General features: G+C 52.4%; 1 protein-coding gene across 1 annotated transcript in view; it reads right to left on the bottom strand.

Annotated features, from left to right (window-relative positions):
• LOC135812736 (uncharacterized) overlaps nucleotides 1–13,967 on the bottom strand; it is a 46,583-nt gene that overhangs the window by 25,311 nt on the left and 7,305 nt on the right. The window contains exons 3-4 of the mRNA XM_065325988.1: nucleotides 4,091–4,249; nucleotides 396–464 (exon numbers count right to left, since the gene is read on the bottom strand). Of these exons, the coding sequence (XP_065182060.1) occupies nucleotides 396–464; nucleotides 4,091–4,249 (228 nt within the window). The remainder of the gene's footprint in view (nucleotides 1–395; nucleotides 465–4,090; nucleotides 4,250–13,967) is intronic.

The raw sequence follows: 13,967 nt of genomic DNA on the forward strand, positions 1-13,967 counted from the left end.
GTTGGACGGTATTTTAGGGTGGTGCGGTCAGCCATCTGAAGTACAATTTACTCGTGGGGGAGGTGGTGGCCGAGCCGAAAATTATGGAACCTCAGACCCAGATAGGTGTATTTAATTGATTCACGGGGCACGTTGGGCAAATAGTGATACGGCACATACCGTAATGACCGTACCGTAATGTCCGAGACCCTGGCAGGTAGTACTGTTTCAACATGTTGTTGCTATTCTTGGTGATTCATGCTCTTTGGTATGCATTTCCAGAGTATGAAGAAGATCTCACTGTGCATGTTCAGAAAGCTGGCATCGACCCTTTCTGTGAATGCAGCCTTCCTTCTTTAGTTTGGGACATGTTTATTCCTTTCAGGCCCTAAAAACAATCCTTCAGAACTACTTACTTCTGTAGTCCATGGTCCAATTCGGAGTGCGCATCTGTAAAATATCGTGACTTTTTACAACAAGTACTCCTGAAAACACACACACCCACACACGTACACAACAGGATGCAAGCACGCAAACACACCCATACTAGTACATTGCTTGATTATATCTGCACTTATACATACACACATTGCTTTTCTTGTCCGCCTGCATGTCTTTGCTCACTGTCATAAACTGGATGTATGGTTCTCCCCTTGACCGAGGGGTGAAATATTCAGAAGAAATCCTGGAAGAAATAAATCATTGGCTATTGAACCGCCCAAGAGCTTACAATACCCAAATCAGCGAACTGTGTTGTGGACTAGAAAACATGACTCAGCATAATAGTCTCACCATGCCGCTGTTCGTGGATGAGGACAAGTGCAGGAATAGACTGACTGCAGCAGGGTATCCATGCAAAGTGGCCATTGGCTACCCAGCCATGTATTGCTTGGGAAAAAATAAATAACGGATCTAACTGTGTATACCCCTGCCCTCGGGGAAGGCAATACGCCTCCCAGGGCAACAACACATTTGTTCCCATTAAATGTTTGGCCTGTACTGCTGCTGCCTGTATACACTGTCACACTGAACCTTGCAAAACAAAATTTCGGCGAGTTATTCCAGGGAGCTCAAACGGGGAAAACGGCTAACTCCCAGGGAAAAGCCTTGATTGGTAATCTTTTGGAAATGGACTGTAGTGTGCTAAATCAGAGTGGATATAATGGAATGATTATCTAGCACCGTTGATTAAAAAGTGGCTCACACATACTCTCTCTCTCTCTCCCTCTCTCTCTCTCGCACACACACACACACACACACACACACACACACACACCTTTGACCTTTGACCTTTGACGCCCATCGCCGGAGGCGATGATAGCAATGCTACGGCAGAAGCCATAGCAACTTGTGCTGGGATTACACCATTCAACAGCTTGCAAGGCTGAAGAATTGACCGTCACTTTTCAGCCTGGTCTACACCATACAGCTATTTGGACACACACACACACACACACACACACACACACACACACACACACACACACACGCGCGCACACACACACACACACACACACTTTTACTTGTACTTGTACTTGTTGCCCACTGCCAAAACTGGTCACGTGGGTCTGCCCGGGGAGAAGAGAGAGACTCAAAAGGAATCTTGGAAAGATGACTCAATTGGCTATAGAACCGCCCAACGGCTGACACAACCTAAAATCCCCAAAACTCTGGGCGGACTTGAAAATGATCCCACTTATGGGCTCACCACACCTCAGTAAGTGGGTGAGGACAAGGTGCAGAAAAAGGATTGACGGCATCAGGGTATCCGTCCAGGGATCCAACTGCAGTTACCCTGCCCCCCCCCTGTGAAGGTAATGCTTGCTACTAGTGTGGTTGGCTAAATCAGAGTGAATCTGATATCAGCTTTACTAGCACCATTGATTATACAGGAGTTAATCTAGCCAGAAGCAGTCCATGTTCTTCGTTCCAGGGTTCATATACTTTTCTATTTGAAGTATACATGCCTGTTAACCATGGACACATCCACTACTACTACTACTACTGCTACTGCTACTGCTACTGCTACTGCTACTGCTACTGCTACTGCTGCTGCTGCTGTCTGCTGCTGCTGCTGCTGCTGCTGCTGCTGCTGCTGCTGCTGCTGCTGCTACTACTACTACTACTATTGACAGCTGCCAGAAATGGCCACGCCGCTCCCCAAAGGGAGGTACTGTCAGAGAGGTTAGGGGAGAGGTAGGCAGTGCTTCAAATGGCGCTCCAGGTCCTGTCGCCTCCGAAACTGGCGTTGATTACAGACTCGGCAATGATGTTCAAAGTGCTGGCGATCAGTCACTGTAGGGCGCTTCGGGCGGGGTCCACAGCGATGGCGCTTGAGGCCAGCAGTAGACTTGAAAGTACGCTGGCAGGCAGTACACACCAGGACCCCAGCAACAGGAGGAGCATCATAAGGCGGTCGGTCGTCACAGTTGTCACTCTCTTGGCACTTATGCACTGCAAGCCCACCCCTGCTCCGGAGCCATCTACTGCAGGCAGGACACTGCACCGACCCAGGCTGCTGTGATACGGGGAGCTGTCGGACTGCTGTGCACTTGTGCCGGGCCATCGCGCCGACGAAACAGGCGGCCGCAAACGTGGCACACAATCGTCTTCGGGGCAGGCTCCTTCACCCCCGCTGCTGCCGACACTATGTCACGCCACTATCCGCGATCGTTGGCCGATTGGAACCAATTGTGCACGCGGGTTCGTGGGAGATGAGCGAAGAGCAACTGCTTGGGTAACCGATTGTCATCAAGCCGAGCTAGGTGCCCAAGCCACTCCAAGCGTCTTCGCTGTACCATGCACGACAGTGGAGTAGGGTCACCCCACTGTGTGTGTAGTTGCTCCGATGTAATGTGCTGCTCCCACTGGCGGCCGTGCGAAATGCCAAGATTGACCGTAGGTTGGCGTGATGGAACCTGTCCAGCTTGTCCAAGTCCGACCTCAATGGGGTCCAACACTCTGAGCCATACAAAACCGTGGTGAGAACACATACCACATACAAATGCCGTCGAGTAGGCAGGTTCAGGCTCTGATCATGTAAAATCCGCCGAAGACAGCCAAAGGCCCTGGCACCCTTCGCAAGGTGGCTCTGGACATCGGCATGAGCTCGCGAATCCGGAGTTATAACAGATCCAAGATAGGGGAAGGAGGTAACAGCTTCAACCCTTTGATTGCCAACTGCCAGATCGGAACAATCAGTGGCAGCGACTCCATAGCCCGCGACTAGTAGCTTAGTCTTCGTCATGCTGACCGTGAGGCCAAAGCTGGGTGCCACATCGCAGAAGGCGGACAGGGACAGGTCGGCTGCAGCACGAGTTGTTGCGAGTAGGACGGCGTCATCGGGAAACTCACAATCATCAGCATGACCAGTCTGAGACTGTCGACATCACCCAGCTGCACGGGGAAACAACTGCCCATCAATCAAGAAGCTGAAATCCACACCAGACTCGATGCCGCGCTCCCTGAGAACAGACCTCCACCGGTCCATCACCAATCCGAAATACAGGTTGAACAGCACAGGAGCCATGACACACCCCTGCCGTAAACGGTTAACCATTTTGTACAGAGATCGATTGGTACAACCACCAGCAACACGAACAGATGCCGACATGTCCGTATGGAACGACTTCACGAGAGCCACAGTCTAAAGGGGGACACCGAGCCGAAGCAATGCCTGCCACAGAGCCTCACGAGGCACAGAGTCGTATGCTTTGCGGAGGTCCACAAAGACGCAAAACAGCTTCGATCTATGCTCATATGATTTCTCTACCAGTTGGCGGACAGAGAAGATGGCATCAGCACAACCACGGTTTCGCCGGAACCCACACTGCGACTCCGGTAGCTCATCCTCAGCGAGCACTTGCTGCCGATTCTGCACGACCCTAGCAACTAGCTTCCCCACAACCTCCAGCAACGCAATTCCTCGCCAGTTGTCGCAGCGAGAAAGGTCGCCGTCTTAGGGGGGGGACACATACACACACATACACACACACACAGAAAGGGATAGAGAAAAACATAGATGGCCAGGGATAGAGATAGAAAATGGATTGACTAGATAAATAGACAGAGTTAGGAGAAAACCAACATAAGTGAGAGTATAAAAGCTCACTTTCACAGCTGTCCAAGTTCCTCCAAAATCCGTTAACACAGTATGGCGCTCCTGTTGTGCTCGCCAAACGGCGCGGCCGGCGTTGATTGTGACAAACCACGGTGCCATTCGGCGTTACGTAATTTATTCCTGTGTCCTGGCTGACAAGTGGACGGCAGCCTGCAGTCGTGAGAGGACAGGGAGAGATAGAGGCAGTCAGGGAAAAAGAAAGAAAGAGAGAGAGAGAGAAAGATAGATATAGATAGATAGATAGATAGAGAGAGAGAGAGAGAGAGAGAGAGAGAGAGAGAGAGAGAGAGAGAGAGAGAGAGAGAGAGAGAGAGAGAGAGAGAGAGAGAGAGAGAGAGAGAGAGAGAGAGAGAGAGAGAGAGAGAGAGAGAGAGAGAGAGAGAGAGAGAGAGAAAGAGAGAGAGAGGGAGAGATGGAGAGGGAGAGGGAGAGAGAGAGAGAGAGAGAGAGAGAGAGAGAGAGAGAGAGAGAGAGAGAGAGAGAGAGAGAGAGAGAGAGAGAGAGAGAGAGAGAGAGAGAGAGGGAGAGAGAGAGAGAGAGGCAGAGAGAGAAGGTAGGGAGGGAGGTAGGGAGGGAGGGAGGGAGGGAGGGAGGGAGGAGAAAGCAGGTGCCTGAGAGAGAGATAAAAGGCTGGTGGGAGACATAATTGGATGCACTTTTTTGCTGTCACTGCAACCTATTGTCAGGGATACAATGTCCAGACAGCCGTGGTTGTTCGAATACATTCGCTTCCTCAGTTTGACTGAGCCATGGCCAGCAATCGAGGAGATCTGAGAGTTGTAATTTTTGTACTGCTCGGAGGTGTGATTTTTGGCGTGCTGGGCCAAGCACAAGGAAGCCATCTGCCAAAAAACGAAGAAAATGGTTGTTGTTTGATCCTTTGGTGTAACCTTTGTAGCTAGTCGAAGGAAGTTGCTGTTTGGAGCAGACACGCTGAAATAGACTATTTTCTGCATGTACTCATGCATGTACTCATGCATGTACTCATGTACTCAGGCATGCAGCCGCACTCGTATTCAAGTTAGCTCTTTTTCTGGAATGGATGCTGCTCTGCGCCCCTTGGTGAACATTTGTTGCGCTCGTGGAGCAGCTGAAAAGGACCACTGGTATGTCAGGTTCCTGGTTTGAAAGTGAACAGTCGACTTTTGTGCCTTGAAAAAGGAGTAGAGAGTGATAAAGGTACGTCTGTAGCTTATTTTGAGTGCTCCTCGTACATCTTTCATCGTGATAGAAATTGTCAGACCAAAGTCAGCGCGAAGATGGCTGTACAGTTTTCTTATGGATTTTTTAGTTGTTTCGTCTCGTATCTATGTCAGTATCGTGATGGTGAAGTGGAGAGGGTGATTTTCTTCCGCTGGGCTTCGTTCGTCCTCGTTGAAAAGTGATGCTGAAAAAAGGTCTCAGATACACGGCAAAGGTTCACACTACACGCGTTATGTATAACCGCTAGCTGTGCTGCATTCTCACGCTTCTTTTCATATTACTCTAGCTATATAACTGATTGTTTTAGTGATTCTTACTATGTGATGATGTTCCACTGATGATAGTCACACGAAAACATTCTGGAATTGTTTCATTTTAATTGTTTTATACATGGTTATGAGTGCACAATTGATATTTTTCATTGCTATTTTATGAAAAAAGGTCGATTAGCATAATTATGTTGATTTTGAATGTATGTGATGGCATGCGATTGCTGGCTATGTCTCCAATTGTGAAGGTGCAACGTGTAGAGCTGAAGTTCTCAGGGTGCAAGTAGAGCAAGCCGGGCTGGGTCATTTCTCCCAATGTTACTGACAGTTCGCAGGTATCCTTCACTTACGGTCTAAAACAGCCACGCAAAAGGATTCGCTGCACAACTTACGGACACCTTGGAACTGGGAACTGTGGTGATATTGTAGCACCTTTCCCTGCATGGGTCTTGGCACTCAGGCTGCTAGTGCTACTGTTCGCACCCTAGGCCCTGCACTGCTGTACCTCTGGCGCCTTGCACATAACACATTCACATGTCACCTTTCAAGCCGCCTTTGCAGCCAGCTTCCCTTTAAAAGCCATTGCGTTTTACTGATGATTCATTCTCATCTTTCGAAGAGTTGGTCTGCCTTGAGCAGGACACAACAGGAACCACCTCGGATCTGGGAACCACCTTGGATGGTCCCCAAAATACGACTGAACTTTGGGAACAAAGGCAGCGCAGGTACAGCGTACACAAGAGAAGTAAGAAGAAGAAAAGGGCCACCGCCACACCAACAATACCTTGCCTCGCTAACCTTCATATCACTCGTGACCTTATACCGCCATGCCTACATCCAGGCCAGGAAAGCAATGACCATCATCTTTTCGATTCCACTATACTGCATCGCGAATTTAGCCAAATTTCAAGGGCCATAATCCTGTACCGGGTGTTTATTATTCTGCAGCACACTCTACCGGTCAGCACACTCTACCGGTCAGCACACTCTACCGGTCAGCACACACTACCGGTCAGCACACACTACCGGTCAGCACACTCTACCGGTCAGCACACTCTACCGGTCAGCACACTCTACCGGTCAGCACACACTACCGGTCAGCACACTCTGACGGCCAGCACACTCTACCGGTCAGCACACTCTACCAGTCAGCACACTCTACCGGTCAGCACACTCTACCGGTCAGCACACTCTACCGGTCAGCACACACTACCGGTCAGCACACACTACCGGTCAGCACACACTACCGGTCAGCACACACTACCGGTCAGCACACACTACCGGTCAGCACACTCTACCAGTCAGCACACACTACCGGTCAGCACACTCTACCGGTCAGCACACACTACCGGTCAGCACACACTACCGGTCAGCACACACTACCGGTCAGCACACACTACCGGTCAGCACACACTACCGGTCAGCGCACACTACCGGTCAGCACACACTACCGGTCAGCACACACTACCGGTCAGCACACACTACCGGTCAGCACACTCTACCCATCAGCACACTCTACCGGTCAGCACACTCTACCGGTCAGCACACTCTACCGGTCAGCACACACTACCGGTCAGCACACACTACCGGTCAGCACACACTACCGGTCAGCACACTCTACCGGTCAGCACACTCTACCGGTCAGCACACTCTACCGGTCAGCACACACTACCGGTCAGCACACACTACCGGTCAACACACTCTACCGGTCAGCACACACTACCGGTCAGCACACACTACCGGTCAGCACACTCTACCGGTCAGCACACTCTACCGGTCAGCACACTCTACCGGTCAGCACACACTACCGGTCAGCACACACTACCGGTCAACACACTCTACCGGTCAGCACACTCTACCGGTCAGCACACTCTACCGGTCAGCACACTCTACCGGTCAGCACACACTACCGGTCAGCACACACTACCGGTCAGCACACACTACCGGTCAACACACTCTACCGGTCAGCACACACTACCGGTCAGCACACTCTACCGGTCAGCACACACTACCGGTCAGCACACACTACCGGTCAGCACACACTACCGGTCAGCACACACTACCGGTCAACACACTCTACCGGTCAGCACACACTACCGGTCAGCACACTCTACCGGTCAGCACACACTACCGGTCAGCACACACTACCGGTCAGCACACACTACCGGTCAGCGCACACTACCGGTCAGCACACACTACCGGTCAGCACACACTACCGGTCAACACAATCTACCGGTCAGCACACTCTACCGGTCAGCACACACTACCGGTCAGCACACACTACCGGTCAGCACACACTACCGGTCAGCACCCACTACCGGTCAGCGCACACTACCGGTCAACACAATCTACCGGTCAGCACACACTACCGGTCAGCACACACTACCGGTCAGCACACACTACCGGTCAGCACACACTACCGGTCAGCACACACTACCGGTCAGCACACACTACCGGTCAGCACACACTACCGGTCAGCACACACTACCGGTCAGCACACACTACCGGTCAACACAATCTACCGGTCAGCACACACTACCGGTCAGCACACACTACCGGTCAGCACACACTACCGGTCAGCACACTCTACCGGTCAGCACACACTACCGGTCAACGCACTCTACCGGTCAACACACACTACCGGTCAACACAATCTACCGGTCAGCACACACTACCGGTCAGCATACACTACCGGTCAGCACACACTACCGGTCAGCACACACTACCGGTCAGCACACACTACCGGTCAGCACACACTACCGGTCAACACAATCTACCGGTCAGCACACACTACCGGTCAGCACACACTACCGGTCAGCACACACTACCGGTCAGCACACTCTACCGGTCAGCACACACTACCGGTCAACGCACTCTACCGGTCAACACACACTACCGGTCAACACAATCTACCGGTCAGCACACACTACCGGTCAGCACACACTACCGGTCAGCACACACTACCGGTCAGCACACACTACCGGTCAGCACACACTACCGGTCAGCACACACTACCGGTCAACACAATCTACCGGTCAGCACACACTACCGGTCAGCACACACTACCGGTCAGCACACACTACCGGTCAGCACACTCTACCGGTCAGCACACTCTACCGGTCAGCACACTCTACCAGTCAGCACACACTACCGGTCAGCACACACTACCGGTCAGCACACTCTACCGGTCAGCACACACTACCGGTCAGCACACTCTACCGGTCAACACACTCTACCGGTCAGCACACACTACCGGTCAGCACACACTACCGGTCAGCACACACTACCGGTCAACACACTCTACCGGTCAGCACACACTACCGGTCAGCACACACTACCGGTCAGCACACTCTACCGGTCAGCACACTCTACCGGTCAGCACACTCTACCGGTCAGCACACTCTATCGGTCAGCACACACTACCGGTCAGCACACACTACCGGTCAGCACACACTACCGGTCAGCACACACTACCGGTCAGCACACACTACCGGTCAGCACACACTACCGGTCAACACACTCTACCGGTCAGCACACACTACCGGTCAGCACACACTACCGGTCAGCACCCACTACCGGTCAGCACACTCTACCGGTCAGCACACTCTACCGGTCAGCACACACTACCGGTCAGCACACACTACCGGTCAGCACACACTACCGGTCAGCACACACTACCGGTCAACACAATCTACCGGTCAGCACACACTACCGGTCAGCACACACTACCGGTCAGCGCACACTACCGGTCAACACAATCTACCGGTCAGCACACACTACCGGTCAGCACACACTACCGGTCAGCACACACTACCGGTCAGCACACACTACCGGTCAGCACACACTACCGGTCAGCACACACTACCGGTCAGCACACACTACCGGTCAGCACACACTACCGGTCAGCACACACTACCGGTCAGCACACATTACCGGTCAGCACACACTACCGGTCAGCACACTCTACCGGTCAGCACACACTACCGGTCAGCACACACTACCGGTCAGCACACTCTACCGGTCAACACACACTACCGGTCAACACAATCTACCGGTCAGCACACACTACCGGTCAGCACACACTACCGGTCAGCACACACTACCGGTCAGCACACTCTACCGGTCAGCACACTCTACCGGTCAGCACACTCTACCAGTCAGCACACACTACCGGTCAGCACACACTACCGGTCAGCACACACTACCGGTCAGCACACACTACCGGTCAGCACACACTACCGGTCAGCACACACTACCGGTCAACACACTCTACCGGTCAGCACACACTACCGGTCAGCACACTCTACCGGTCAGCACACTCTACCGGTCAGCACACACTACCGGTCAGCACACTCTACCGGTCAGCACACACTACCGGTCAGCACACTCTACCGGTCAACACACACTACCGGTCAACACACACTACCGGTCAACACACTCTACCGGTCAGCACACACTACCGGTCAACACACTCTACCGGTCAGCACACACTACCGGTCAACACACTCTACCGGTCAGCACACACTACCGGTCAACACACTCTACCGGTCAGCACACTCTACCGGTCAGCACACACTACCGGTCAGCACACACTACCGGTCAGCACACACTACCGGTCAGCACACTCTACCGGTCAGCACACACTACCGGTCAGCACACACTACCGGTCAGCACACTCTACCGGTCAGCACACTCTACCGGTCAGCACACTCTACCGGTCAGCACACTCTATCGGTCAGCACACTCTACCGGTCAGCACACACTACCGGTCAGCACACACTACCGGTCAGCACACTCTACCGGTCAGCACACACTGCCGGTCAGCACACTCTACCGGTCAGCACACACTACCGGTCAACACACTCTACCGGTCAGCACACACTACCGGTCAGCACACACTACCGGTCAGCACACTCTACCGGTCAGCACACACTACCGGTCAGCACACACTACCGGTCAGCACACACTACCGGTCAGCACACTCTACCGGTCAGCACACTCTACCGGTCAGCACACTCTACCGGTCAGCACACTCTACCGGTCAGCACACACTACCGGTCAGCACACACTACCGGTCAGCACACACTACCGGTCAGCACACACTACCGGTCAGCGCACACTACCGGTCAGCACACACTACCGGTCAGCACACACTACCGGTCAGCACACTCTACCGGTCAGCACACACTACCGGTCAGCACACACTACCGGTCAGCACACACTACCGGTCAGCACACACTACCGGTCAGCACACACTACCGGTCAACACAATCTACCGGTCAGCACACACTACCGGTCAGCACACACTACCGGTCAGCACACACTACCGGTCAGCACACACTACCGGTCAGCACACTCTACCGGTCAGCACACTCTACCGGTCAGCACACACTACCGGTCAGCACACACTACCGGTCAGCACACACTACCGGTCAGCACACACTACCGGTCAGCACACACTACCGGTCAACACAATCTACCGGTCAGCACACACTACCGGTCAGCACACACTACCGGTCAGCACACACTACCGGTCAGCACACTCTACCGGTCAGCACACTCTACCGGTCAGCACACACTACCGGTCAGCACACTCTACCGGTCAGCACACACTACCGGTCAGCACACACTACCGGTCAGCACACTCTACCGGTCAGCACACTCTACCGGTCAGCACACTCTACCGGTCAGCACACACTACCGGTCAGCACACTCTACCGGTCAGCACACACTACCGGTCAGCACACTCTACCGGTCAGCACACTCTACTGGTCAGCACACTCTACCGGTCAGCACACACTACCGGTCAGCACACTCTACCGGTCAGCACACTCTACCGGTCAGCACACACTACCGGTCAGCACACACTACCGGTCAGCACACTCTACCGGTCAGCACACACTACCGGTCAGCACACACTACCGGTCAGCACACACTACCGGTCAGCACACACTACCGGTCAGCACACTCTACCGGTCAGCACACTCTACCGGTCAGCACACACTACCGGTCAGCACACACTACCGGTCAGCACACACTACCGGTCAGCACACTCTACTGGTCAGCACACTCTACCGGTCAGCACACACTACCGGTCAGCACACTCTACCGGTCAGCACACTCTACCGGTCAGCACACACTACCGGTCAGCACACACTACCGGTCAGCACACTCTACCGGTCAGCACACACTACCGGTCAGCACACACTACCGGTCAGCACACACTACCGGTCAGCACACTCTACCGGTCAGCACACTCTACCGGTCAGCACACACTACCGGTCAGCACACACTACCGGTCAGCACACACTACCGGTCAGCACACTCTACCGGTCAGCACACACTACCGGTCAGCACACACTACCGGTCAGCACACACTACCGGTCAGCACACACTACCGGTCAGCACACACTACCGGTCAGCACACTCTACCGGTCAGCACACTCTACCGGTCAGCACACACTACCGGTCAGCACACACTACCGGTCAGCACACTCTACCGGTCAGCACACTCTACCGGTCAGCACACACTACCGGTCAGCACACACTACCGGTCAGCACACTCTCTTCACTGCCACCCAGGACATGTCTTGTAAAACCTTTTGCATGTTTTCTAGAAATCCACCAACTGAATACTCACTTCAATAACCACATTGCAGCGAGGCCAATTTTCTACCCAACAACGGAAAGCAGCTCATCAAGTTCCAACACCAGGCACCGCTCCAGACGCCAGTATGCCAAAAACACTGCAGCGTGGCCATTTTCTGCCGAATCTGACAAGAAATGTACACGGGACAATCGAAAACAGGTTGCAGGTTGCAGGTTGCAGGTTGCAGGTTGCAGGTTGCAGGTTGCAGGTTGCAGGTGCTGAGCTTGCAACAGGTCTTTTAGTCCACTGCCTTGCAGTTCACACAAACGTCGCACCATCAAACATCGTAGCATCAACCATCTTCCTCACCAACCTAATAGTCTGGATTTCGATTCTGATCTTAATAATATTGTCTATCAATCCGAATCAAACTTGCCGAACTGCTTACCCATGTGGTGGATGGCACGCGGCCAGTGTCTTGATGCAAAAACACCATGGTCTGATCATAGAAATCAACATTTGTTCAACATTGTTCGCACTTATGCAGAGCTTTGCTGCTAGTGAGTCGTTCAGGGAAGACAATAGACACCCTTAGCAAACAACGGTAACGCTATTTTTTATGGTACTCGTACCTTGATCACCCAAATAGCGTTGAAGCTGCAGGGTAAAAACATGATGGGGGCTGATTTATTGTTGTGACCAACGGTACGTTTTTTGCAAGGCCGTCACAGCCGGGGCGGGGCGGCTGGGGCGGCTGAGGCCACCCCACTTTTTCGGCCGTTTTTTTGGAGCATATTACAACAAAGCACAATGCATGATCGCAGCTTAGCGCAAACGTGACAAATCCTTGTCCCCGATCGTGGTTTGTTGCAGAAAAAAGTCTTTCATTGCAGTTACACTGAAATGGCACCAAATGCCTGGAAATGCTTGCAATTGGCTTCCATTTTTCAATTTTTTCCCCGGGGGAGGGTAATGTTTGTCCCCGATCGTAGCATCTTCTTCGTTTGTTGCAGAATCAAAAAGACTTTCATTGTAGTTACCGTACACTGAAATGGCACCAAATACTCGGAAATGCTTGCAATTGGCTTCAATTTTGAAATTTTTTCCAGGGGAACGACACCCGGACCCCCCTCCCCTTCCACGGCCGCCCCACCTCCAAAGTCGGTGCGACGGGCCTGTTTTGGCCAAACATTGCATAGTCCGTACGCATTTCACCTTGTTGTGCGTATTATGGTGACATAAATGGCTGTACCGCGCGAAGTAAAAGCTATTCTTGTGGCAACAGGGTACTAAAAATAGCGTGCATCTTGCTAAAGGTCGAGCCCAAATCACGGTGTTTTCCCCCTTACAGTAATACCGTTACAACATAACGTTGTTTGCTAAGGGTGTCTAATGCCTGTTGCTTGGAGTGACAAGGGTTGTCCGGGCAAAGTTCTTGATCCCTGATTATACAAATCAAGACTTCTTCAATATTAAAATTAATTGTGTTGGACTTCTGCAATTTTCACTAAAATGTTTAGTGATATCTGGAGATGACGGCCATTGCTTTCCTGTATGTCAGCATGGCTCCGGACGGCGGAATATGAAGACTACTGAGGCCAGGTGATGTTGGCTTGGCGATGTTTTATTCAACTTTTTTTGTTCTTTGTTCTGTTGTGTACGAGGTGGTACCCAGTTCGAAGGTGTTTGTACGTAGCGCAATGAGTCCTTTTGCATGGCTGTTTTAGACCCAAGGAAAATACACCTGCAAGATTTTAGCAAAATTGGAGACACGATGCAGGCGACAGCCTCACCATTATAAATAATA

The sequence above is a fragment of the Sycon ciliatum genome, chromosome 3 (genome assembly GCF_964019385.1).
Source record: "Sycon ciliatum chromosome 3, ocSycCili1.1, whole genome shotgun sequence".
NCBI classification, from domain to species: domain Eukaryota; kingdom Metazoa; phylum Porifera; class Calcarea; order Leucosolenida; family Sycettidae; genus Sycon; species Sycon ciliatum.